The 26,919-nt window shown below is 40.2% G+C and overlaps 1 protein-coding gene across 1 annotated transcript in view; it reads left to right on the top strand.

Annotated features, from left to right (window-relative positions):
* Positions 1-2,668: 2,668 nt before the first annotated feature.
* The window catches only part of KCTD16 (potassium channel tetramerization domain containing 16), a 268,375-nt gene continuing 244,124 nt past the window's right edge, over positions 2,669-26,919 (top strand). The window contains exon 1 of the mRNA XM_032627837.1: positions 2,669-3,500. Within this exon, the coding sequence (XP_032483728.1) occupies positions 2,669-3,500 (832 nt within the window). The remainder of the gene's footprint in view (positions 3,501-26,919) is intronic.

The raw sequence follows: 26,919 nt of genomic DNA, 5'->3' as shown, positions 1-26,919 counted from the left end.
ACACTCTGAATATGTTCAGTAATCCGGTTCTTAGTGAAAGAAAAGAGCGTTAAATTAGAAATTATTTTATACTACCTCTGAGTCTATCTTCAAGCTAATTCTTGGGGCAAGAGTTGGCCATAAACACGTGTATCCCATAAAATCTATCTAGTTCATACTTTCCTCTCCAGTTTTGGCTTTCATTTTTTAAAAATAGCAATTGTTTGGAATGGAGTGTGCCTCACATATATTATTCATTGATGAAGTACTATATTCTCATTAGGAATGTGAGTCCTAAGACGTTGGTGTTTGAAAGGGGAAATGGCTGACTTACTGTAAGCTGTTGGCTGGGCCATTATTGACTGGCAGGATCAACTGGAAGCACTTTGTTAGTGGATTAGGTTGCCCTGGAAATGCCTTCCTGAAACTCTAATGATGCACTTAAGGGAACCCTGTGGGACAGGAGTAAAATGTCTCTTTGCAGGCGAATCTTCCACCAGAGTCCTCTTGGGATGAGATGGGAGGGGGCGGGGGTACATCCAAAGAGATGCTCTGTATGGAAGCAGCCCCAGAAAAAAGGTTGCAGGTCACAATTTACATGGAAGCTAAGCTCATGACTTACTGATATAAACCCTGGGTTTTCTGAGGGTACCAGTGCTTCGTGGATTCTTTTGAAGGAGCAGCATTAATTCCAGAGAGACTGTACCTATGCATGTATGTATTTATTATTTATTTATTATTTATTTATTTATTTCCTGTGGTGGGGTGGCAGAGGGATGGAGAAGGGAAAAAACAGGTGAGGGCATCTGAGAGAACATGGTTTCATCCTCTTTGGTTGGAAAAAAGAACTACTTTGTAGCTTGAATATTGGGGGTCGTTGGGTGTGCTTTCCTTCCTTCCTTCCTTTTTTAAAAATTTTTATAAAAACAAACTTTAGAGGGGCAATTTGCCCTTCCGCAGAAATTCAGTGCACGTGCGACGGGCATGTTTGTTGATTTTTTTAAATGAAAAATCTCTGTGTTCGTCTCCACTGGGTTGGGGGCTTGTTTCTGGGGGATGGTGGTAGCGGTGGAGGTCTGAAGACAGGAGGAAAGGGCAAAGCAAAGGCCCTTGGAAACTCCAGACTTCCGGACAGGACAGGGGGTGGGGGGGGGAGTGGCTGCGCAGCGCTGCGTCCCCGCCCCGAGCCCGGAGCGCCCAGGAGTCGCGTGCTCACGGCCGGAGCGCGGCGTCCTCGTGCAGTCCTGGCGACCTGTCAGCGAGGCGGACGTGACTCGGAGCTGCCTCCGCTTTCTCCAAGCCATATTCCTTTAAGATGATGTAATAGTCATTTCCCTGGATGGTTTCTTGCCTGCACTGCTGAAACAACAGCATCCGAACTGCACTAGGAACTGTGGAACCACCCAGCTCCGCCGCCGGAGAAGCCCGAGCCCGAGCCCCCCGCTGTCATTTCGGCGCTGCGGCGGCCACCGGCTCCCACTTGGCTGGGAACATGGGAGCCCGCTTGCCCTTGCCAGCAGGTCGGGTGGCTACCTGGGACCCCAGCAGGGCACATCTGTCTTTCTTTCTGCTTCTGGGCTTTCTGAAAAGCTTCTAGGTCCCAGTACCTCTTGCAACTCTCTTCTGTTTTAAGGATTCTTTCCAAAGGTTTGATTTTTTTATTTTTTTCCTGGAGAAGCTTTGGATGAATATTTTTCTCTGCTTTGCTTCTTCAATCCAACCTCTCGTCACGGTTTAACTTTTTCGTGACTTGTTTTAACTTGAGATTGGAAGTGAATATATACACAAATGTACATTTATATAAATCTTTAAATATATATATACACACACATATATATATGATTATTTTCTAAGAGCACATCTCTCTGGCACCCTTCATTGATACCTCTGTCCTTTACCTCTTTGGGATTTGACAAGCTCCAGACTCTGTGTGGTTGTGGATTCCGACTGCTTTGCAAATGGGTATTTCTGCGCAAGAGCTGTTTCCAGCACTCACTAAGGTAAGTTCGAGGCTTATTACTTTTCCTGTCCAGCCAGGAAAAAAAAAAAAAAATCCCCTTTTAGAAGTTGAAAATTGCATATTCCTTTTTAATGCAGAAATCAAATAGAAATGTTTTTAATACTAAATGCTGGAGACAGAGGAATATGGATAAATATGTAGACACGAAATAGCTTGAGAGAAGCTACGATTTAGTTGAAGAATGGGTGAAATCAGTAGTTCCAGGGCTGCTTATGTAAAATAACCTCTCCCTCCCTCCCTCCCTCCCTTCCTTCCGTTCTTCCTGCTTCTCTCCTTCCCTCTTCTCTCTCCAGTGGTCTCTTTTTTTCTGACTCATGCTGGGATTGAGGAAATAATTTTCTCTCTTTTCCTTCACACAGACCTCTCAGTAACTGGAGACCTGGCCTGCCTTGCCTACTGAGCTTGGGGGAAGATTGGATGCAGATGAGTTGATTATATTCCATGAAGTAATAGCTTACCACCTGCCAGGGTTTAAACTACTTTTGCAGCATCACTTCACTTGTGGAGTCTTTGAAATTTTGCTTTCTTGGGGAAAAAACTAGGTAAGAGAAGGCCGTTTTCTTAACAAGTTAGCATCCTCTCCCTCCCTTACAAGTTGGTGCAAAAGATCAGGCTCTGACTCCATTGAACTGCACCTTCACATCAAAATAGAAGAAGAAGAAAGGGACAATGGCTCTGAGTGGAAACTGTAGTCGTTATTATCCTCGAGAACAAGGGGCTGCGGTTCCCAACTCCTTCCCTGAGGTTGTGGAGCTGAATGTTGGGGGTCAAGTTTATTTCACTCGCCATTCCACATTAATAAGCATCCCTCATTCCCTCCTGTGGAAAATGTTTTCCCCAAAGAGAGACACAGCTAACGATCTAGCCAAGGACTCCAAGGGAAGGTTTTTCATTGACAGAGATGGATTCTTGTTCCGTTATATTCTGGACTATCTCAGGGACCGGCAGGTGGTCCTGCCTGATCACTTTCCAGAAAGGGGAAGACTGAAAAGGGAAGCTGAGTACTTCCAGCTCCCAGACTTGGTCAAACTCCTGACCCCTGATGAAATCAAGCAAAGCCCAGATGAATTCTGCCATAGTGACTTTGAAGATGCCTCCCAAGGAAGTGACACGAGAATATGCCCCCCTTCCTCGCTACTCCCTGCTGACCGCAAGTGGGGTTTTATTACTGTGGGATACAGGGGGTCCTGCACCATGGGCAGAGAGGGGCAGGCAGATGCCAAGTTTCGGAGAGTTCCCCGGATTTTGGTTTGTGGAAGGATTTCCTTGGCAAAGGAGGTCTTTGGAGAAACTTTGAATGAGAGCAGAGACCCTGACAGAGCCCCAGAAAGATACACCTCCAGATTTTATCTCAAATTCAGGCATCTGGAAAGAGCTTTTGATATGTTGTCAGAATGTGGATTCCACATGGTGGCCTGTAACTCCTCAGTGACAGCGTCTTTCGTCAGCCAATACACAGATGACAAGGTCTGGTCAAGTTACACCGAGTACGTCTTCTATCGTAAGTACCACGGGTTCTTTTTGTTTTTTCATGTGTATGGATCCTCTTAACAGAAATCTGTGTCTGCATGTTCAGTCTATGTCTAAGGAATACTGTTCTGGTTCTTTTTTTTAACCCTTGAGGTACAGCTAGAAGATTAGAGGTTATAGTCAGCTTTCATGTCTTACCTAAGACGACGTTTGTTTTTCCAGTCACAGAATATTTAAAGAATATTTATAAAATATTTATTTTATAATATTTATATAAATATTTAACTATTTAAAAATATTTAAAGAATCACAGAATATTTAAAGGCCTCAAACATCACAAGATGCAAATGATATTGGTATAGGTCATATGTGGAATGAAAACAGGCATGTGTGTCTCTGTCAGATATTGAATTGTGAACATAAGAACATTAGAACTTAGCTGTTGGTCCACAGGAGGTTGATAGACTCAGAGTGGCTGAAGTACTGATCTCTATTCTTTTATCTAACTTTGGGGTCTCTTAAGCTGGTTGCTGAAGACTGGCTTTCATGGGGGCGTTGAAAACACAAATGGATGTTGCACTGAATGACACGATCTTGGCTAGATGGCAGCCTAGACTGATGAAAGACCCCCTTCCCCCCCCCACCGACCCCAAGTCTGAAATTTGCTTTTCTAGGCTTTACAGTTTTGTGATTTGATTCCTTGGCAATTTGTACTGAGATGTGAGTTGCAGTGCAGACTTAATTAAGTCGAGCTTCATTTAGGAGTCATCTAAAAGGAATGAATCCTTGAGAACTGTCAGTCACATGCAGTCGTCTTCAGATAGCTGAGGTGATAGAGTCACTGACATAAAAGGAAAGCAGAAGGGAAAAAAGAAAGGAAACAATTGTACCTTTAAATTGTACCTTTAAAGTAAGAGTTTGTTAGAGGTCAGTCCATTTGTTTAAATGACTGTACAGAATGCCTTATTTTAAGAGATGGCATTATTCTAAAGATAAGCCATTGATCTCTGAAAGGAGAACAATCAATCAATCTGTAAAGTGTAGGGCTTGATGAACTGCTGATTTTCAACAGGTCTGGGAGTTGGGTGAAGTGAATGCCATAAGAAATATGTTTCCAGTTTTTCTCTGTTCTTATTTTAAGGCAAATCCATAAATTTTGAGGATTAAAATATCTAAATGTCTTTACACATAAAGATACGACTGAATTTCCTGGACTGGTTTTTGCCTACAGTTGTGTTTATTCATTTGGAGATGGTGCTGGGAACCTTGGTGACAAGGCCTGTGGGAAGCCGAGTTGCTCTCTACTGGGTTATCACACGTTTGGTTTTTGGAAGTGAAGACAAATGGATTGTGTAGAAAGAACAGCCTGTGTAGAAAAGTGAAATCAGCCAGCAGTTCAGTAGCGTTCTCATGTGTTGGAACAAGCATTATTTGGTCCAGTATCCCTACCTATGGCCTTTATCTGTAATCTGTACCTTCCTCTATGTTGGAACTTAGTTGCCAGATTCTGCTTTCTTCCTTCTGGTGAATTTTCCACTAGTATAGAGATAAGGCTTTAGCTTTTTAGCTTTCTACAAAGGAGTGTGACATTATCTGTGATTCTGTAGAATAAATATCTTCTAACTTTTTGGGGAAAACATGCATCATAGAGTTTAAATCTAGGTATGTGATATTTACCTTGTTCTCCAATTTCTAATATTTGAAAACAGCCTCTTAAGAAGCTTCAGTCAAATAAAAGAAAACCTACCAACCATAGCCCCTCAAAAAGACTACACTTGATTCTAATCACTTGCTCATCTAAATGATACCCAGAACCTGAGCGTATTTGCCTACTAGCTCAGTGACATTTCTGTGTTCATCCAAGACTCATCCATATAATACTATGTCCCTTTTAGATTGCTCTCAACAGACTCTGTTCTTTGATCATATAATCGCTTCTTTCTCTTTTGGGTTGCTGAGAGGTTGCCAAGGTTTGCTCTCCGTCACTCCATGGACAGGCTAGCACAAACGTACAGCAACTTCATGTTGCACAGCACATGTACTGCATATGATATACTTGCCCTTTGTACGTAACAACCAGAGCTAAGTGTTAACTCTTCCTCTGTCTTAGGATCAATAAAACTGGCTACTGTCTTTCTAAGGTGCATGACAGCTTCCGTGCAGCTGCTTAGGTATAATTATTTAATTAGAAGCTGCCAACTGTGCCTCTATAACCAAATTCGTCAAGCTGTTGTGCTCAGGTTAATGGGACAAAACTACAGGAGGTGCTCTAAAGCTTGTACGCAAAGATGCTCCGAGCCCTGCCAATCAACCAACTGTGAGCACCAAGCCACCTCTCGCTTTGCAGAGGGTGTGGAGCCCAGAAGCCACCACCTGCCAGCCAGATCCGAAGGGGCAGTGTGTGTCTCTGGTGAGCACCTCCCCCAACCTCAAAGAAACCAACCAACCAACCAACTAACAGAAAAGATGCTCTTTGCCGGGGGACTCAACTTCCTCCTATGTTATAAAAATATCTGTAGATAAAGATATAGATACGTAGTGACAAACTTCTTAGGTGCAAGTAATTAACTCCAAGCAATTAGACTCTTCTAATAACCAAGGGATAATGCAGAGTCACTTTGTCTGGATCCAGATCACAGTAAAAAATGAACAGCAAGAAATTAGTACATTGCATATGGTGGTTGACAGTCATGGGGAAAGACCCCTTCTTCCTCTGTTTGCCTAATTTTCTTCCAGGTTTTCCAAGGGGACATTGGGAAATCTGTCAATTATTAACAGGTTAGATTCTTGCCTCATTCAGTCTTCACGTGGACCTAGAATTGATGGTCAACATCAGGCAGTTCTGACTGAGTGTTTCGTTGTTGCAGAACTATGAACAGTTAAAGTCAACCCATGTTTGTGTGTGTTCAAAAGGGCAGCAAGAAAGGTGTTTGTCTACGTTGCGTACGCACCAAAATATGTGAGATACTGTGGATTATGATTCACTTATCAGCAACTGAAAAAATGTGAGCGATATAGCAAGTAAAGAAATGTCTGTCCTAGGATTGCCTCACAAAGTATTTTAATTAAAAAAAACGAGAAGGTACTTTTCCACCTTTCTCACCCAACTAGGTAAATAATTCCCTCTGTTTTCTCTCCAAGTGTTATGTGGAAGGCAATATCATAAACATCAGAGGATGCCTTCTTGATTCACCTCTAGATGAAATGAGAGCTAAGTAATTTGGCAACGAGAAGTCCTGATATTGAACTCAATAGCCATTCACACCACTTAAGAACAAAATCACAGGTGTGGGAAATAAATGAACCTCTTATTAGCCCTCTTCCAGTGCCCTAGGGAAGCTTGCTCTTGGTTGGAGAAAATTAAGTACATTTCCTTAATCCTACTCATGAGTGAGTTACTTCAGACAAGTGCCTGAAACCATTCAGATTCAAAGGCATTTGCCTCTAATAGAACTGTGATAACATGACCACAAATAGGGAGTTTAATTCATTAGATCCAAAAACATAAACTATGAGTTCTGTGAATTACGGAGACACCAATTCATTGCCTTTTCAACAGATTACTGCTTGTAGGTGCATTTTAACCTTTTTTCTCTTTACTTGGTTTTCTTAAATGTAAAGGGTTTTTTCCACAAAAGTTTCTAATTTGCTTTATATACGCAGTATATATCTTCAGGGTGGTTGATTGAGATGGAGTGTTGGAGAAAAGTAGATCAGGAAATGACTTCTCACTTAGAATTCAGCTGCATGATCTTGTATTGGGAAGAAATGGTGCTTCTGGCCATTGTGAATAACTTACCCAGTTGATTTTAAAAGCTTCCATAAGAGGGTGTGTTTTTAAAGGAAAACAGGTGGAAAAGCATCTATCTTGAAATGATTCTAGCTCTTTTTTTCCTATTTCCTCAAAAGTTACCAATGATAGCTTCAATTTTTATTGTGCATGGAAATATGATGTTGGCACATTCAAAATGAAGCCACGGAACAATGAAGTCCAAACTGTGAGGGTCTGGTCTTTACCACACCTGCCTCTCCTCTTTCTGTGATGTTTTTCTGTCTTTTCCATCTAAGATGTTCTCTGTTCCTCTTCCTTTAGTCATTCCTGCTGTCAAGTTCTCTCTCTATGCCATAATCAAGACGTCAGTAAAAATTCTGTTCTGTCATTTTATTTAGAATATTTTCAAGGCACGGTGTTACTTTTTTTCAGAGGATTTTATACATAAGAAACCTTTTAATAACTGTGGATCCAGTGACTTTGTATCCCAAAGGGAGTGTTGTTAAGACTTGAGCCTTGTTAATTTATAATTTAAATATATAGCATAATCTAAGTATAAGGCTTCATCATGAAGTTGGTTTAGACCCTGCTTGGGCACATATTGGATGGTGATGATGATGATAAAAGAAAGGGGTATCATTTTTTCTTATCTCTTTAAGATGCTCTTCTCTGACCGTTGGGCTCAACGTAACGGGGATGTAAGCGTGTTAGTAAAATATTCTATTATGCCATTTTCACTTTCATGCCAAACAAGGTATATTACCTGAGCCCAGTTCCTTGTAGGAGATGATTTGAATCATTTCTTCCTAGGTCTCTGGCATCCTGAATGAATTTGGCAGCAAGGGAAGTGTCAGTATGTAGGCAGAAAGGGGGAGATCTCTGTGATTGCCCCCAAGTACCTCAATATATTAAAAACGTATGTATATGATTGGAAAGAGAAGACCAAATGATTTTGATAGTCTAAGGAGGTTTAGATCTCACCAAAGGAATTAGAGATAGAAATAGCTGAGAATGTACCACAGAGCTCCATTTGGAACACCTCCAAACACAAAGCATGGAGAGGAGTGACTGGGCATAGAAGAGAGTGCCAGTCTGATGCACAGAAAACAGTTCTTCAGAAATGCAGAGGTGATGCTCAGTCTCTGCATCATAGCTGACTATTGCTCTTTTTCTTTGGTCTTTGCTCTAGCTTTCCTCAAATACTGCGTTTCTTGGCAAGTCAGCTAAAACATGTTAGTATGGAAATTTTCAAACACATCCAAATGTAGAGAAACCCAGCTCCAAAAATTACAGAGATCATTACAAGACTCATCTTGGTTCATGTATATTCCTACCTACTTTCTCCTCTGTCTGCACTGGATTCCTTTGAAACAAATTATAGAAGTCAGTGATTTCATTCATCCACAAACACTATACTGTATGTTTCCAAAATAAAATGAATTTTAAGATACGTAACAATACCATTATCACATACAAAATTAATAATTCTTTCATATCTTCTAATATCTAGTTGGTGTTCAGACTTCTTTGATTTTCTCACAATATTATTTTTAAAGTTGTCAAACTCTTGTTTGAATCAAGAGTCAAATGAGGTCCATCCATTATCTTTTATTGCTATTTATTTTCTCTCTCAAAATTAAAAAAATAGGGCTTCCCTGGTGACGCAGTGGTTGAGAGTCCGCCTGCCGATGCGGGGGACACGGGTTTGTGCCCCGGTCTGGGAGGATCCCACATGCCGCGGAGCGGCTGGGCCCGTGGGCCATGGCTGCTGAGGCTGCGCATCCGGAGCCTGTGCTCCGCAGCGGGAGAGACCACAACAGTGAGAGGCCCGCATACCGCAAAAAAAAAAAAAAAAAAAAAATTAAAAAAAGATTGCATATGGCATATACGACAAAGTGGCAAAAATCTTAAATCTCTTTTAATTTCTCCCTCCCTCCCTCCTTTTCCCTTGCTCCCTTTTTCTCTCTCTCCCTCTTTCTTTCTTTTCTTTTTCAATCTGTTTGTTTGAAGAAACCAAGTTATTTGTCGTGGCGAATGTCTGGCACTCTGGGTTTCGCTCATCCATCTCTGTGATCTCTGTGATTTTATTGACACATTTTTTTTCTTACCCCTGTATTTTCTGTAAATTTGTTAGCGCTAAACACCAGATTCTAAGGCTTGATCAGATTCTTGCAAGAAAACTTCACAAGCGTTGGCAGGTCCATTTTTAATTTGCTTTGACAGACTGAAATGCTATCTGCTTTGGAGGCAAGGGAGGGACCTCTCATTGTTCGTTTTTCTTTTTTTTTTAATAAAATTTTCCATTTAAAAAAATTTTATTTGTTTTATTTATTTATTTTTGACTGTGTTGGGTTCTTTGTTGCCGAGTGTGGGCTTTCTCTAGTTGTGGCGACTGGGGGCTACTCTTCGTTGCAGTGCGCGGGCTTCTCATTGCGGTGGCTTCTCTTGTTGTGGAGCACGGGCTCTAGGTGCACAGGCTTCAGTAGTTGTGGTGCATGGGCTCAGTAGTTGTGGCTCACGGGCTCTAGAGCGCAGGCTCAGTAGTTGTGGCACACGGGCTTAGTTGTTCCGCGGCATGTGGGATCTTCCCAGATCAGAACTTGAACCCGTGTCCCCTGCATTGGCAGGCAGATTCTTAACCACTGCGCCACCAAGGAAGCCCTGTTAGTTTTTTCATGATCATCATATGGACAAATAGCAATTGGGATCTGTTCTCTCCATTGTTCAAGTTGATTCTGACGATACAGCAGGCAGTAAAAGAGGCTCCAGTTTTTCCTTCTAGTCATCCAAGAACTATCTAGTATTCCACTGCTGTTCTTGTCATTAGGCCGGGCTACCATCAGGGGTGCAGTGAACCTACCAAGATGTGCACTGGCTCCTGTTGACTGGGAGGAAGAATCATTCTGAGTGGGAAAGTTTGCCTCCTGGCTATTCTAATTTTGTATTCTGGGATTCTTTAAACTGTGCGGAATGTCCACTGAACTCATCGTGTACATTCTCAAACCTCTTCTCTCCTAGTGTTCCTTATCTCAGTAAATGGATTCATCTGTTGCCCGGTTCCCCAGGGAGGAATAAAACCTGAGTGACTCTTCTTTCTCCCTAACCACTTCTCCAGTCTCCAAGTCCTATTGGTTCTTTTCCTTCATCCGTCTCTAATCCGTCCATTTCTTCCCGTCTCCACTGATGCTACCAAGCCCACTGGCATTGCTTTTCTAGATTACTGCAAAGAAACTGAAACTGTCCTTCCCACCCACATCTGGTGTTGCCCCCTTTGGGTCTCTTCTTCCTGCTGCAAAAATGGTGAGATTTCTAAAATGTGAGCCTGACCATGTCACTCCTTAACATGAATCACAGCTCTTGGTGGAATGACCTCTGCTTCTGTCCTTAGCCTCTTCTGTTGCCCTCGCACCCGTTACATTTTTAACCTCAGCTCTACCCCATTTCTTTTAGCTCTTCAATGCTGTTATACACTTGCTTCTTCAGTTTCGTACATAATGTTCCCTCTGCCTGGAACTGTGCCTTCACCTGCTTTGATTACATACTTCAGGTCCCAATCTAGAGGTTCCTTTTATGGGAAGCCTTTCTAGCCCACCATATCTAGATTAGGCACCTCTTATCTTTGCTCCATAGGATCCTATTTTCCATTACTGTGGCACAAATAGTACTGTATTATACTTTCTTATTTAACTGTTTCTGTAACATTAGACTGCAAGCTCCGTGAAGGTAGGAACTGTGTCGGTCACTTTCATCATGATATACCTGGCACAGAACCTGGCAAAAAGGTAGGCACTCCATAAATATTTCTCAAAGAAGGAAACTAAATGCCCACTGCAGACTTTGGTTATGGTCATAGGTGCCACTGTCTTGCATATACCATTACATTATCTCAACAGAACTAGAGAGCAATGATGGTGTGATTGCTCTGGTGTGATTGGTAATAATGATGGCATTTCCTAACGTCCACTGAGTTCTTCAGGTGCTTGGCTAAGCACTTTAATTGTTAGAATTTTATTTTATTTATTTTTTTATACAGCAGGTTCTTATTAGTTATCCATTTTAAGCACATCAGTGTATACATGTCAATCCCAATCTCCCAATTCATCCCCCCACACCCCACCCTCAGCCACTTTCCCCTCTTGGTGTCCATACATTTGTTCTCTACATCTGTGTCTCAATTTCTGCCCTGCAAACCGGTTCATCTGTACCATTTTGCTAGGTTCCACATATATGCATTAATATACGATATTTGTTTTTCTCTTTCTTTTTTTTTTTTTTTAAACATCTTTATTGGGGTATAATTGCTTTACAATGGTGTGTTAGTTTCTGCTTTACAACAAAGTGAATCAGCTATACATATACATATGTTCCCATATGTCTTCCCTCTTGCGTCTCCCTCCCTCCCACTCTCCCCATCCCACCCTTCCAGGCTGTCACAAAGCACCGAGCTAATATCCCTGTGCCTTGCGCCTGCTTCCCCCCAGCTATCTACCTTACTACGTTTGTTAGTGTGTATATGTCCATGACTCTCTCTCGCCCTGTCAAAACTCCCCCTTCCCCCTCCCCATATCCTTAAGTCCGTTCTCCAGTAGGTCTGCGTCTTTATTCCTATCTTACCCCTAGGTTCTTCATGACATTTTTTTCCCTTAAATTCCATATATATGTGTTAGCATACGGTATTTGTCTTTTTCTTTCTGACTTACTTCACTCTGTATGACAGATTCTAGGTCTATCCATCTCATTACAAATAGCTCAATTTCATTTCTTTTTAAGGCTGAGTAATATTCCATTGTGTATATGTGCCACATCTTCTTTATCCATTCATCCGATGATGGGCGCTTAGGTTGTTTCCATGTCCTGGCTATTGTAAATAGAGCTGCAATGAACATTTTGGTACATGACTCTCTTTGAATTTTGGTTTTCTCAGGGTATATGCCAAGTAGTGGGATTGCTGGGTCATATGGTAATTCTATTTGTAGTTTTTTAAGGAACCTCCATACTGTTCTCCACAGTGGCTGAACCAATTCACATTCCCACCAGCAGTGCAAGAGTGTCCCCTTTTCTCCACACCCTCTCCAGCATTTATTGTTTCTTGATTTTTTGATGATGGCCATTCTGACTGGTGTGAGATGATATCTCATTGTAGTTTTGATTTGCATTTCTCTAATGATTAATGATGTTGAGCATTCTTTCATGTGTTTGTTGGCATTCTGTATATCTTCTTTGGAGAAATGTCTATTTAGGTCTTCTGCCCATTTTTGGATGGGGTTGTTTGTTTTTTTGTTATTGAGCTGCATGAGCTGCTTGTAAATTTTGGAGATTAATCCTTTGTCAGTTGCTTCATTTGCAAATGTTTTCTCCCATTCTGAGGGTTGTCTTTTGGTCTTGGTTATGGTTTCCTTTGCTGTGCAAAAGCTTTGAAGTTTCATTAGGTCCCATTTGTTTATTTTTGTTTTTATTTCCATTACTCTAGGAGGTGGGTCAGAAAGGATCTTGCTGTGATTTATGTCATAGAGTGTTCTTCCTATGTTTTCTTCTAAGAGTTTGATAGTTTCTGGCCTTACATTTAGGTCTTTAATCCATTTTGAGCTTATTTTTGTGTATGGTGTTAGGGAGTGATCTAATCTCATACTTTTACATGTACCTGTCCAGTTTTCCCAGCACCATTTATTGAAGAGGCTGTCCTTTCTCCACTGTACATTCCTGCCTCCTTTATCAAAGATAAGGTGTCCATATGTGCGTGGGTTTATCTCTGGGCTTTCTATCCTGTTCCACTGATCTGTCTTTCTGTTTTTGTGCCAGTACCATACTGTCTTGATTACTGTTGCTTTGTAATATAGTCTGAAGTCAGGGAGCCTGATTCCTCCAGCTCCTTTTTTCGTTCTCAAGATTGCTTTGGCTATTCGGGGTCTTTTGTGTTTCCATACAAATTGCGAAATTTTTTGTTCTAGTTCTGTGAAAAATGCCAGTGGTAGTTTGATAGGGATTGCATTGAATCTGTAGATTGCTTTGGGTAGTAGAGTCATTTTCACAATGTTGATTCTTCCCATCCAAGAACATGGTATATCTCTCCATCTATTTGTATCATCTTTAATTTCTTTCATCAGTGTCTTATAATTTTCTGCATACAGGTCTTTCGTATCCTTAGGTAGGTTTATTCCTAGATATTTTATTCTTTTTGTTGCAATGGTAAATGGGAGTGTTTTCTTGATTTCACTTTCAGATTTTTCATCATTAGTATATAGGAATGCCAGAGATTTCTGTGCATTAATTTTGTATCCTGCTACTTTACCAAATTCATTGATTAGCTCTAGTAGTTTTCTGGTAGCATCTTTAGGATTCTCTATGTATAGTATCATGTCATCTGCAAACAGTGACAGCTTTACTTCTTCTTGTCCAATTTGGATTCCTTTTATTTCCTTTTCTTCTCTGATTGCTGTGGCTAAAACTTCCAAAACTATGTTGAATAAGAGTGGTGAGAGTGGGCAACCTTGTCTTGTTCCTGATCTTAGTGGAAATGCTTTCAGTTTTTCACCATTGAGGATGATGTTTGCTGTGGGCTTGTCATATATGGCTTTTATTATGTTTAGGAAAGTTCCCTCTATGCCTACTTTCTGGAGGGTTTTTATCATAAATGGGTGTTGAATTTTGTCGAAAGCTTTCTCTGCATCTATTGAGATGATCATATGGTTTTTCTCCTTCAATTTGTTAATATAGTTTATCACATTGATAGATTTGCGTATATTGAAGAATCCTTGCATTCCTGGAATAAACCCCACTTGATCATGGTGTATGATCCTTTTAATGTGCTGTTGGATTCTGTTTGCTAGTATTTTGTTGAGGATTTTTGCGTCTATGTTCATCAGTGATATTGGCCTGTAGTTTTCTTTCTTTGTGACATCCTTGTCTGGTTTTGGTATCAAGGTGATGGTGGCTTCGTAGAAGGAATTTGGGAGTGTTCCTCCCTCTGCTATATTTTGGAAGAGTTTGAGAAGGATAGGTGTTAGCTCTTCTCTAAACGTTTGATAGAATTCACCTGTGAAGCCATCTGGTCCTGGGCTTTTGTTTGTTGGAAGGTTTTTAATCACAGTTTCAATTTCAGTGCTTGTGATTGGTCTGTTCATATTTTCTATTTCTTCCTGATTCAGTCTTGGCAGGTTGTGCATTTCTAAGAATTTGTCCATTTCTTCCAGATTGTCCATTTTATTGGCATAGAGTTGCTTGTAGTAATCTCTCATGATTTTTTTTATTTCTGCAGTGTCAGTTGTTACTTCTCCTTTTTCATTTCTAATTCTATTGATTTGAGTCTTCTCCCTTTTTTTCTTGATGAGTCTGGCTAGTGGTTTATCTATTTTGTTTATCTTCTCAAAGAACCAGCTTTTAGTTTTATTGATCTTTGCTATTGTTTCCTTCATTTCTTTTTCATTTATTTCTGATCTGATTTTTATGATTTCTTTCCTTCTGCTAGCTTTGGGGTTTTTTTGTTCTTCTTTCTCTAATTGCTTGAGGTGCAAGGTTAGGTTGTTTATTCGAGATGTTTCCTGCTTCTTAAGGTGGGCTTGTATTGCTATAAACTTCCCCCTTAGAACTGCTTTTGCTGCATCCCATAGGTTTTGGGTCGTTGTGTCTCCATTGTCATTTGTTTCTAGGTATTTTTTTATTTCCTCTTTGATTTCTTCAGTGATCACTTCATTATTAAGTAGTGTATTGTTTAGCCTCCATGTGTTTGTATTTTTTACAGATCTTTTCCTGTAATTGATATCTAGTCTCATGGCGTTGTGGTCGGAAAAGATACTTGATACAATTTCAGTTTTCTTAAATTTACCAAGGCTTGATTTGTGACCCAAGATATGATCTATCCTGGAGAATGTTCCATGAGCACTTGAGAAAAATGTGTATTCTGTTGTTTTTGGATGGAGTGTCCTATAAATATCAATTAAGTCCATCTTGTTTAATGTATCATTTAAAGCTTGTGTTTCCTTCTTTATTTTCATTTTGGATGATCTGTCCATGGGTGAAAGTGGGGTGTTAAAGTCCCCTACTATGAATGTGTTACTGTTGATCTCCCCTTTTATGGTTGTTAGTATTTGCCTTATGTATTGAGGTGCTCCTATGTTGGGTGCATAAATATTTACAATTGTTATATCTTCTTCTTGGATCGATCCCTTGATCATTATGTAGTGTCCTTCTTTGTCCCTTTTAATAGTCCTTATTTTAAAGTCTATTTTGTCTGATATGAGAATTGCTACTCCAGCTTTCTTTTGGTTTCCATTTGCATGGAATATCTTTTTCCATCCCCTTACTTTCAGTCTGTATGTGTCTCTAGTTCTGAAGTGGGTCTCTTGTAGACAGCATATATAAGGGTCTTGTTTTTGTATCCATTCAGCCAATCTGTGTCTTTTGGTGGGAGCATTTAGTCCATTTACATTTAAGGTAATTATTGATATGTATGTTCCTATTTCCATTTTATATATTGTTTTGGGTTCGCTACTATAGGTCATTTCCTTCTCTTGTGTTTCGTGTCTAGAGAAGTTCCTTTAGCATTTGTTGTAAAGCTGGTTTGGTGGTGCTGAACTCTCTCAGCTTTTGCTTGTCTGTAAAGGTTTTAATTTCTCCATCAAATGTGAATGAGATCCTTGCTGGGTAGAGTAGTCTTGGTTTCAGGCTATTCTCCTTCATCACTTTCAGTATGTCCTGCCACTCCCTTCTGGCTTGTAGGGTTTCTGCTGAGAGGTCCGCTGTTAACCTTATGGGGATTCCCTTGTGTGTTATTTGTTGTTTTTCCCTTGCTGCTTTTAATATGCTTTCTTTGTATTTAATTTTTGACAGTTTGATTAATATGTGTCTTGGCGTGTTTCTCCTTGTATTTATCCTGTATGGGACCCTCTGTGCTTCCTGGACTTGATTAACTATTTCCTTTCCCATATTAGGGAAGTTTTCAACTATGATCTCTTCAAATATTTTCTCAGTCCCTTTCTTTCTTTCTTCTTCTTCTGGAACCCCTATAATTCGAATGTTGGTGCGTTTCATGTTGTCCCAGAGGTCTCTGAGACTGTCCTCAGTTCTTTTCATTCTTTTTTCTTTATTCTGCTCTGCAGTAGTTATTTCCACTACTTTATCTTCCAGGTCACTTATCCGTTCTTCTGCCTCAGTTATTCTGCTATTGATCCTATCTAGAGTGATTTTAATTTCATTTATTGCATTGTTCATCATTGCTTGTTTCATCTTTAGTTCTTGTAGGTCCTTGTTAACTGTTTCTTGCATTTTGTCCATTCTACTTCCAAGATTTCGGATCATCCTTACTATCATTATTCTGAATTCTTTTTCAGGTAGATTGCCTATTTCCTCTTCATTTGTTAGGTCTGGTGGGTTTTTATCCTGCTCCTTCATCTGCTGTGTGTTTTTCTGTCTTCTCATTTTGCTTATCTTACTGTGTTTGGGGTCTCCTTTTTGCAGGCTGCACTTTCGTAGTTCCCGTTGTTTTTGATGTCTGTCTCCAGTGGCTAAGGTTGTTTCAGTGGGTTGTGTAGGCTTCCTGGTGGAGGGGACTAGTGCCTGTGTTGTGCTGGATGAGGCTGGATCTTGTCTCTCTAGTGGGCAGGTTCACGTCTGGTGGTGTGTTTTGGGGTGTCTGTGGCCTTATTATGATTTTAGGCAGCCTCTCTGCTAAAGGGTGGGGTTGTGTTCCTGTTTTGCTAGTTGTTTGGCATAGGTTGTCCAGCACTGTGGCTTGCTGGTCGTTGAGTGAAGCTGGGTGCTGGTGTTAAGATGGAGGTCTCTGGGATATTTCCACCGTTTAATATTATGTGGAGCTGGGAGGTCTCTTGTTGACCAGTGTCCTGAAGTTGGCTCTCCTACCTCAGAGGCAGAGCCCTGACTCCTGGCTGGAGCACCAAGAGCCTTTCATCCACACAGCTCAGAATAAAAGGGAGAAAATGTAGGGAGAATTAGTAGAAGTATGAGTAAAGAAAGAAGGAAAGGAGGAAAGGAAGGAAGGAAGAAAGAAGCAAAGAAGGAAAGAAAGGAGGGAGGGAGGGAGGGAGGGAGGAAGGAAGGAAGGAGGGAAAGAAGGAAAAAAGACAGAAAGAAAGATGATACAGTAAAAATAAAATAAAGTATAATATAGTTATTGAATTAAAAAATATTTAGAAAAAAAAAAAAAAAAAGGGACGGATAGAACCTTAGGACAAATGTTGGAAGCAAAGCTATACAGAGAAAATCTTACACAGAAGCATACACATACACCTTCACAAAAAGAGGTAAAGGGGGAAAAATCATAAATCCTGCTCCCTGAGACCACCTCCTCAATTTGGGGTGATTCGTTGTCTTTTGGGAGGTCTGAGGTCTTCTGCCAGCCTTCAGTAGGAGTTCTATAGGAGTTGTTCCACGTGTGGATGTATTTCTGGTGTATCCGTGGGGAGGAAGGCGATCTCCGCGTCTTACTCTTCCGCCATCTTCAAGGTCCCCCCTGTTTTTCTCTTTCTGACTTACTTCACTCTGTATGACAGTCTCTAGATCCACGTCCCTACAAATGACACAATTTCGTTCCTTTTTATGGCTGAGTAATATTCCATTCTGTATATGTGCCGCATCTTCTTTATCCATTCATCTGTCAGTGGGCATTTAGGTTGCTTCCATGACCTGGCTATTGTAAATAGTGCTGCAATGAACATTGGGGTGCATGTGTCTTTTTGAATTATGGTTCTCTCTGGGTATATGCCCAGTAGTGGGATTGCTGGGTCATATAGTAATTCTACTTTTAGTTTTTTAAGGAATCTCCATACTGATCTCCATAGTGGCTGTATCAATTTACATTCCCACCAACAGTGCAAGAGGATTCTTTTTTCTCCACACCCTCTCCAGCATTTGTTGTTTGTAGATTTTCTGATGATGCCTATTCTAACTGGCGTGAGGTGATACCTCATTGTAGTTTTGATTTGCATTTCTCTAATAATTAGTGATGTTCAGTAGCTTTTCAATGTGCTTCTTGGCCATCTGTATGTCTTCTTTGCAGAAATGTTTATTTAAGTCTTCTGCCCATTTTTGGATTGGGTTCTTTGTTTTCTTTAATATTGAGCTGCATGAGCTGTGTATATATTTTGGAAATTAATCCTTTGTCCATTGATTCAGTTGCAAATATTTTCTCCCATTCTGAGGGTTGTCCTTTCCTCTTGTTTGTAGTTTCCTTTGCTTTACAAAGCTTTTAAGTTTCATTAGGTCCCGTTTGTTTATTCTTGTTTTTATTTCCATTACTCTAGGAGGTGGATCAAAAAAGATCTTGCTGTGATTTATGTCAGAGTGTTCTTCCTCCATTTTCCTCTAAGAGTTTTACAATGTCTGGTCTTACATTTAGGTCTCTAATGCATTTGGAGTTTATTCTTTTGTATAGTGATAGGGAGTGTTCTAATTTCATTCTTTTACATGTAGCTGTCCAGTTTTCCCAGCACCACTAAATGAAGAGACTGTCTTTTCTCCATGGTATATCCTTGCCTCCTTTGTCATAGATTAGTTGACCATAGTGTGTGGGTTTATCTGTGGGCTTTCTATCCTGTTCCATTGATCTGTATTTCTGTTTTTGCGCCAGTACCATATTGTCTTGATTACTGTAGCTTTGTAGTATAGTCTGAAGTCAGGGAGCCTGATTCCTCCAGCTTGGTTTTTTTCCCTCAAGACTGCTTTGGCTGTTTGGGTCTTTTGTGTTTCCATACAAATTTTAAGATTTTTTGTTCTAGTTCTGTAAAAAAATGCCATTGGTAATTTGATAGGGATTGCATTGAATCTGTAGATTGCTTTGAGTAGTATCGTCATTTTCACAATATTGATTCTTCCAATCCAAGAAAATGGTATATCTCTCCATCTGTTTGTGTCATCTTTGATTTCTTTTATCAGTGTCTTATAGTTTTCTGAGTGCAGGTATCTTACCTTCTTATGCAGGTTTATTCCTAGGTATTTTATTCTTTTTGTTGCAATGGTAAATGGGAGTGTTTCCTTAATTTCTCTTTCTGATCTTTCTTTGTTAGTGTATAGGAATGCAAAAGACTTCTGTGCATTAATTTTGTACCCTGCAACTTTACCAAATTCATTGATTAGCTCTAGTAGTTTTCTGGTGGCATCTTTAGGATTCTGTATGTATAGTATCATGTCATCTGAAAACAATGACAGTTTTACTTCTTCTTTTCCAATTTGTTTTCCTTTTATTTCTTTTTCTTCTCTCTTTGCCGTGGCTAGGACTTCCAAAACTATGTTGAATGATAGTGGCGAGAGTGGGTATCCTTGTCTTTTTCCTGATCTTAGAGGAAATGGTTTCAGTTTTTCACCATTGAGAATGATGTTTCCTGTGGGTTTGTCATATATGGCCTTTATTATGTTGAGGTAGGTTCCCTCTCTGGCCACTTTCTGGAGAATTTTTATCATAAATGGGTGTTGAATTTTTTCAAAAGCTTTTTCTGCATCTATTGAGATGATCATATGGTTTTTCTTCTTCAGTTTGTTAATATGGTGTATCACATTGATTGATTTGCATATATTGAAGAATCCTTGCATCCCTGGGATAAATTCCACTTTATCATGGTGTATAATCCTTTTAATGTATTGTTGGATTCTGTTTGCTAGTATTTTGTTGAGGATTTTTGCATCTATATTCATCAGTGCTATTGGTCTGTAATTTTCTTTTTTTGTAGTATCTCTTTCTGGTTTTTGTATCTGATGGTGGCCTCGTAGAATGAGTTTGGGAGTGTTCCTTCTTCTGCAATTTTTTGGAAGAGTTTGAAAAGGATGGGTGTTAACTCTTCTCTAAATGTTTGATAAAATTCACCTGTGAAGCCATCTGGTCCTGGACTTCTGTTGGTTGGAAGATTTTTAATCACAGTTTCAATTTCATTACTTGTGATTGGTCTGTTCATATTTTCTATTTCTTCCTGGTTCAGTCATGGAAGGTTATACCTTTCTAAGAATTTGTCCATTTTTCCAGGTTGTCCATTTTATTGGCATAGAGTTGCTTGTAGTAGTCTCTTATGATGCTTTGTATTTCTGCGGTGTCTGTTGTAACTTCTTTTTCATTTCTAATTTTATTGATTTGAGTCCTCTCCCTCTTTTTCTTGATGAGTCTGGCTAATGGTTTATCAATTTCATTTATCATCTCAAAGAACTGGCTTTTAGTTTTATTGATCTTTGCTACTGTTTTCTTTGTTTCTATTTCATTTTTTTCTGCTCTGATCTTTATGATTTCTTTCCTTCTGCTGACTTTGGGTTTTGTTTGTTCTCCTTTCTTTAGTTCCTTTAGGTGTAAAGTTAGATTGTTATTTGAGATTTTTTTTGTTTCTTGAGATAGGCTTGTATTGCTATAAACTTCCCTCTTAGAACTGCTTTTGCCGCATCCCATTGGTTTTGGATCGTCATGTTTTCGTTCTAACTTGTCTCTAGGTGTTTTTTGATTTCCTCTTTGATTTCTTCAGTGATCTCGTGGTTATTTAGTCACATATTGTTTAACCTTCATGTGTTTGTGTTTTTTATGTTTTTTTCCCCTGTAATTGATTTCTAATCTCATAGCGTTGTGGTCAGAAAAGATTCTTGATATGATTTCAATTTTCTTAAATTTACCAAGGCTTGATTTGTGACCCAAGATGTGATCTATCCTGGAGAATGTTCCGTGTACACTTGAGAGGAAAGAGTAATCTGCTGTTTTTGGTTGGAATGTCCTATAAATATCAATTAAATCTATCTGGTCTATTGTGTCATTTAAAGCTTGTGTTTCCTTATTAATTTTCTGTCTGGATGATCTGTCCATTGGTGTAAGTGAGGTGTTAAAGTCCCCCGTTATTATTGTGTTAGTGTTGATTTCCCCTTTTATAGCTGTTAGCAGTTGCCTTATGTATTGAGGTGCCCCTATGTTGGGTGCGTATTTATTTATAATTGTTATATCTTCTTCTTGGATTGATCCCTTGATCATTATGTAGTGTCCTTCCTTGTCTCTTGTAACATTCTTAGTTTAAAGTCTATTTTATCTGATATGAGTATTGCTACTCCAGGTTTCTTTTGATTTTCATTTTCATAGAATATCTTTTTTCCATCCCCTCACTTTCAGTCTGTATGTGTCCCTAGGTCTGAGATGGGTCTCTTGTAGACAGCATATATATGGGTCTTGTTTTTGTATCCATTCTGCGAGCTTGTGTCTTTTGGTTGGAGCATTTAATCCATTCACATTTAAGATAATTATTTTTATGTATGTTCCTCTTACCATTTTCTTAATTGTTATGTGTTTGTTTTTGTAGGTCCTTTTCTTCTCTTGTGTTTCCCACTTAGAGAAATTCCTTAGCATTTGTTGTAGAGCTGGTTTCGTGGTGCTGAATTCTCTTAGCTTTTGCTTGTCTGTAAAGCTTTTGATTTCTCCATCGAATCCGAATGAGATCCTTGCTGGGTAGAGTAATCTTGGTTTTACATTTTTCCCTTTCATCACTTTAAGTATATCATGCCACTCCTTTCTGGCTTGTAGAGTTTCTGCTGAGAAATCAGCTGTTAACCTTATGGGAGTTCCCTTGTATGTTATTTGTCATTATTCCCTTGTTGCTTTTAATAATTTTTCCTTGTATTTAATTTTTGTCAGTTTGATTACTATGTGTCTCGGCATGTTTCTCCTTGGGTTTATCCTGCCTGGGACTCTCTGCACTTCCTGGACTTGGGTGGCTATTTCTCTTCCCATGTTAGGAAAGTTTTTGACTATAATCTCTTCAAATATTTTCTTGGGTCCTTTGTCTCTCTCTTCTCCTTCTGGGACCCCTATAATGTGAATGTCATTGCATTTAATGTTGTCCCAGAGGTCTCTTAGGCTGTCTTCATTTCTTTTCATTCTTTTTTCTTTATTCTGTTCTGTAGCAGTGAATTCCACCATTCTGTCTTCCAGGTCACTTCTCAGTTCTTCTGCCTCAGTCATTCTGCTATTTATTCCTTCTCATGTGTTTTTCATTTCAGTTATTGTATTGTTCATCTCTGTTTGTTTGTTCTTTAATTCTTCTAGGTGTTTGTTCTGTAATTCTTCTAAGTCTTTGTTAAACATTTCTTGCCTCTTCTTGATCTTTGCCTCCATTCTTTTTCTGAGGTCCTGGATCATCTTCACTATCATTATTCTGAATTCTTTTTCTGGAAGTTTGCCTATCTCCACTTTATTTAGTTGTGTTTCTGAGGTTTTATCTTATTCCTTCATGTGGTACAAAGTCCTCTGCCTTTTCATTTTGTCTGTCTTTCTGTGAATGTGGTTTTCCTTCCACAGACTGCAGAATTGTAGTTCTTCTTGCTTCTGCTGTCTGCCCTCTCAGGGTTAAGCACTTTACATACAAATTGGAATTCTCCATGAAAGATGCTCTGCTCTTAACACCTGCACAAAGATTCTAGCTCTGGGGAACTGAGAAAAACACTTTTTCAGCAGCGAAGTCTCCTGTGCTTTCCTTTTAGTTGATTCACCTAAGCAGGAGCAAATTGAAGCTGGGAGGGGGTGGGTGGGCAGCATTTAAGGAACAACCCTAGGAGGGACTTGGGATTCAGAAAAGTGCTGCAAAATTGAGAGAATAACTTCAATAGGCGAAGAGCTCTGCTAGAAGGCAAAGTGTGCTGTGAGGCTGACCAGGTTGCCTTCTTAATCTTCTTACTGCTAAAGGATTCTATCGATATTTCCTCCTTCCCTCCCTTCTTACCCCGTTAGCTATCATTCCTTAATGCCAGAGGCAACATAACATGGTGGTTTAGAGCCTGGGTGTTGGAGCCCGCACTGCTTGAGTTTGAATTTCTAGCTGTTTGATCACCTGCAAATCACTTGACTTCCATGCCTCAGTTTCCTCACCTGGAAAATGGAGATGGTAACAGTGGTACTTGCCTCATAGGGTTGTTACGAGAAACCAATAGGTTGCTATATATAAAGTGCTGATGACAGCACCTGGCACCCAGGCAATGCTATGGAAGTGTTAATAAATAATTTCAAGGACCTCTGAGAATACTGACATGACAAGATACAGGTCCTTCCTATAAAAAACTTACCTGATTCTTTATAATAGTCCTCTTGGATACTTTGTTCAGTCTGTTGATTCTATGCATGTTAAAAAAACAAACAAAAACATCTAGAAGTAACTTTTAAAGAGGAAATTCAAGCTATTGATTTTAATTGAATCTGAATAAACATAAAAGTAAATCCTTCAGAAAGCTTCCAATTGCAGTAACTCTTTTCTTCCCCCTGGCTATTCCGTAATGCAAGTCATTAATAATGGCTTTTCTCCCTACCTTATTTTCAACTTGTGGTTTTTCAGAACCTGGGAGAATATGTGGTAGCATTGAAAATTAAGAATATAATTTAAATTATATATTCAGTCACTGCAGAATTAGAATAACCTTTTAGGAATCTCAGCCTAGAGAGAATTCTCCTTCATGGTGACAGAAAATGGTTACTGAGTACACCTCCGACAATAAGATCATTTAAATTGCTCCAGAAATGAAAACAAGACATGTTTCTTCACACCATGAGTAGCTGTTCTGTGTGGCTTTGAATGGAAACAAGATTGCTAATGGGGGCTGTTGCTGCGTGACCCAGTCAAAAGCTGCCCCATGTGAAGAAATTCATACTTTTCTACTTTCATTCATCTATCCCATTCTGAAGCAGAAAGTTCTAATAATTTCCACACCCCCGTTTACAGTGACCTTTTATTCTGAGTGTATCTGATATAATGTGATGGTGAAGTAGTTACATTGATGAAAAGAGGAGGTGACCCATTCTTTATATATAACTTGGTGCACAAGAGACTTTGGGGCTGCTGTATGTTGTGTTTTAGACAATATTGTAGACTATGGACTGACACTGCTAGGCCACTACATAGAGAAAAGGAGAGCTAGGCTCTGGTAACGGTGTTTTTTCTGTGAAGGGAGCTTTCTGTGTGTGGAGCAGCAGAGAAATTCTAGTGACTGGGATAAGGGAAATGGGGTGTATGACTGTTAGAGTGTGGCAGAGGCATAAAATCAAAACCAAGGGAGTACTCCAGACTTGGGGAAATGTTGCAGAGCCCTTGACAGAGGAAGAGCTGGCCAACAATGAGAAGCGCATCGAGCACTGGCCAGGCATCACGGCTCATTTTCTTACAGTGTTAAGCATTCAGTTTTGTCAGGTGGAGAAATTTTCCTATGGGCACGTGCTTGCACATTTACACTGAAAATGCAAATGGAAAATAAGATTCCGTTTGCACTAATTTGCTTTCTAGCCAACTAGGTGAAATCTCGTTTTTTCTTTAACCAGAGGGATACCTGTGTGGAGTTGTACATCTTGCGAAGCTGCCGTGCAATAGCACGATGTTCATTCCTATTTGCATAAGAAAAGCATGCCTTAGAAAATAGCAGAGTTGCTCGGCTTTTCTGGATAAATCCTCCTGTGGTCTGGAGCAGTAATGACTAATGCTATAATGTGTGATGCTTTAAAATTTTAAAGGCCATTTTCAGGTCTTTGGATGCTCAGTAATGTAAAATATTTATTTGGGAAGATCTGATTGCTTCATACTCACTGAGGACCTGTCTTATATAAAGTACCTTTTCTGTTTTTTGTAGGGTCGTCCAGATGAGTTAGGTAGCAGATATCCTATCTGTATGCAAAGAATTGAGATCCTAATTCACAAAGTCCTCATGCTCACGATTTTCTAGTACTTCTCCGCAATCTGCCAGGGAAGTGATTCACAATGTGCACGGGGCCTCATGGACTGGAAGCTGAAGGCCCTTCCAGCCTTTCATCATCTGCATCCTTTTACACAGACAAAAAATAAAACATAGCATGATGTGTTTTATACCAAGATGGTGCCATCCCTTCATCAGAATGACCTCCTTTAATAGGCAGAGTCCATCCCACCTCTGTTGCTTGTACAGAATTCTGATCGCTACCTTCTGGCCATGCAAATACATGCCAGGCCCTGGGATGTTGCTATGCCTTTGCTTTTGTGTGTGTTAGGTTCCTAAACATCTCTGCAATGGTTGGCTTATACATTCCTTCTAGAATATATTTTGAACACCTACTGTGCACCTGAGGCTGCACGCAGTTCCAGGGATTCACCTGTGAATGAGAAGCATATGGTCAGTGTTCTCATGGAGCACATTGTTTAGGGAGAGATTAGACTAGTAAATGGGTAATTTCAATCTTGTGTGATGGGTAAGTGTAAATTGATTTGAGGATAGAGAGGGGACTTTGTGTGTGTGTGTGTGGTACGCGGGCCTCTCACTGTTGTGGCCTCTCCCGTTGCGGAGCACAGGCTCCGGATGCGCAGGCTCAGCGGCCATGGCTCACGGGCCCGGCCACTCTGCAGCACGTGGGATCTTCCCGGACCGGGGCACGAACCCACGTCCCCTGCATCGGCAGGCGGACTCTCAATCACTGCGCCACCAGGGAAGCCCTGTAGTCTCTTTTTATAATGATTCTCAAAATGGTGTCATGATTATTATTTTAACCTCTTTCTTTTTTTTTTTTTTCGGTACGCGGGCCTCTCACTGCTGTGGCCTCTCTCGTTGCGGAGCACAGGCTCCGGACGCACAAGCCCAGCGGCCATGGCTCACGGGCCCAGCCGCTCCGCGGCACGCGGGATCCTCCCGGACCAGGGCACGAACCCGTGTCCCCTGCATCGGCAGGCGGACTCTCAACCACTGCGCCACCAGGGAAGCCCATGATTATTATTTTAACGTTAAGGATTACTGATTTGCCTTGCCAATGTCATGCATAACTCTTTTTCAGTAACTACCCCAGTGCTGAACACACAGAAGGTGCTCATTAAGCATCTGTGGAATGAATAAATAAATTCATAACACCACATTTTATTTTTTAATTTGTTTGCCACACAACAAACAAGCTCCCCAACCAGGGATTGAACCCAGGCCTCGGCAGCGAAAGCTCAGAGTTCTAACCACTGGACTGCAAGGGAATTCCCCATAAGACCACATTTTAAAGAATATTAATTTTATTCTAAAGAAGTAAATTTTAAAAGAAATAAAATTTAGAGAAATAAAAAGTGAAATGTAAAATGAATGAAATGTGAAATGAATGAAAATATCAGATTTACTTGATACTTACTTTTAACCATGGATGTGCACCCCTATGAACGACAGTGAAAATATGGTTGAGTACAGTATAAGCATCAGACCTATCTGGATAAAAACCTTAGTTCCGTCCGTTCCTACCAGGGCACTCTTGGGAGAGTGTCTTAACCTCTTGATACCTCAGAACACTCATCTCTAAAAGGGGAACATGGAAGCTTCTCTCATGGCGGTACTATAAGGATTAAGCCAAGGTCATGCCATCTTGTTTGCTTGTCTCATTAATATCCAGGCATTTCGTCTCTAGGCTCTTTTGGTTCATCTTACAAATAGGTATGTTTGGATTCAGAAGAAGAAACTGAGAGAATATGGATCTCATGGAGCTGATCTTGCCCACTCTCAAACAAAAGTCAAGCTGCTTCTCGCTGGTTTCCCTATGGACTAATACTATATGAGACCCTACAGAAAGGGAAAATGCATCACATGACACATTCCTGTAGTCCCCTTGGTGTGCTTACTTCTCCTGCCCCTTCTGCAGGCACTGGCCTATCTGCAGCGCTGTCACACTGCCTTTTGACAGTTATTACAATAGGGCGGTCTGTTTCCCACCTTGAGACACTGCACTTGTGAACTCTTCCTT

Source organism: Phocoena sinus, chromosome 3 (genome assembly GCF_008692025.1).
Source record: "Phocoena sinus isolate mPhoSin1 chromosome 3, mPhoSin1.pri, whole genome shotgun sequence".
Classification (NCBI taxonomy): Eukaryota; Metazoa; Chordata; class Mammalia; order Artiodactyla; family Phocoenidae; genus Phocoena; species Phocoena sinus.
Note: the sequence above shows the minus strand (reverse complement) of the source record. Positions and strands in the feature narration are given on the sequence as shown.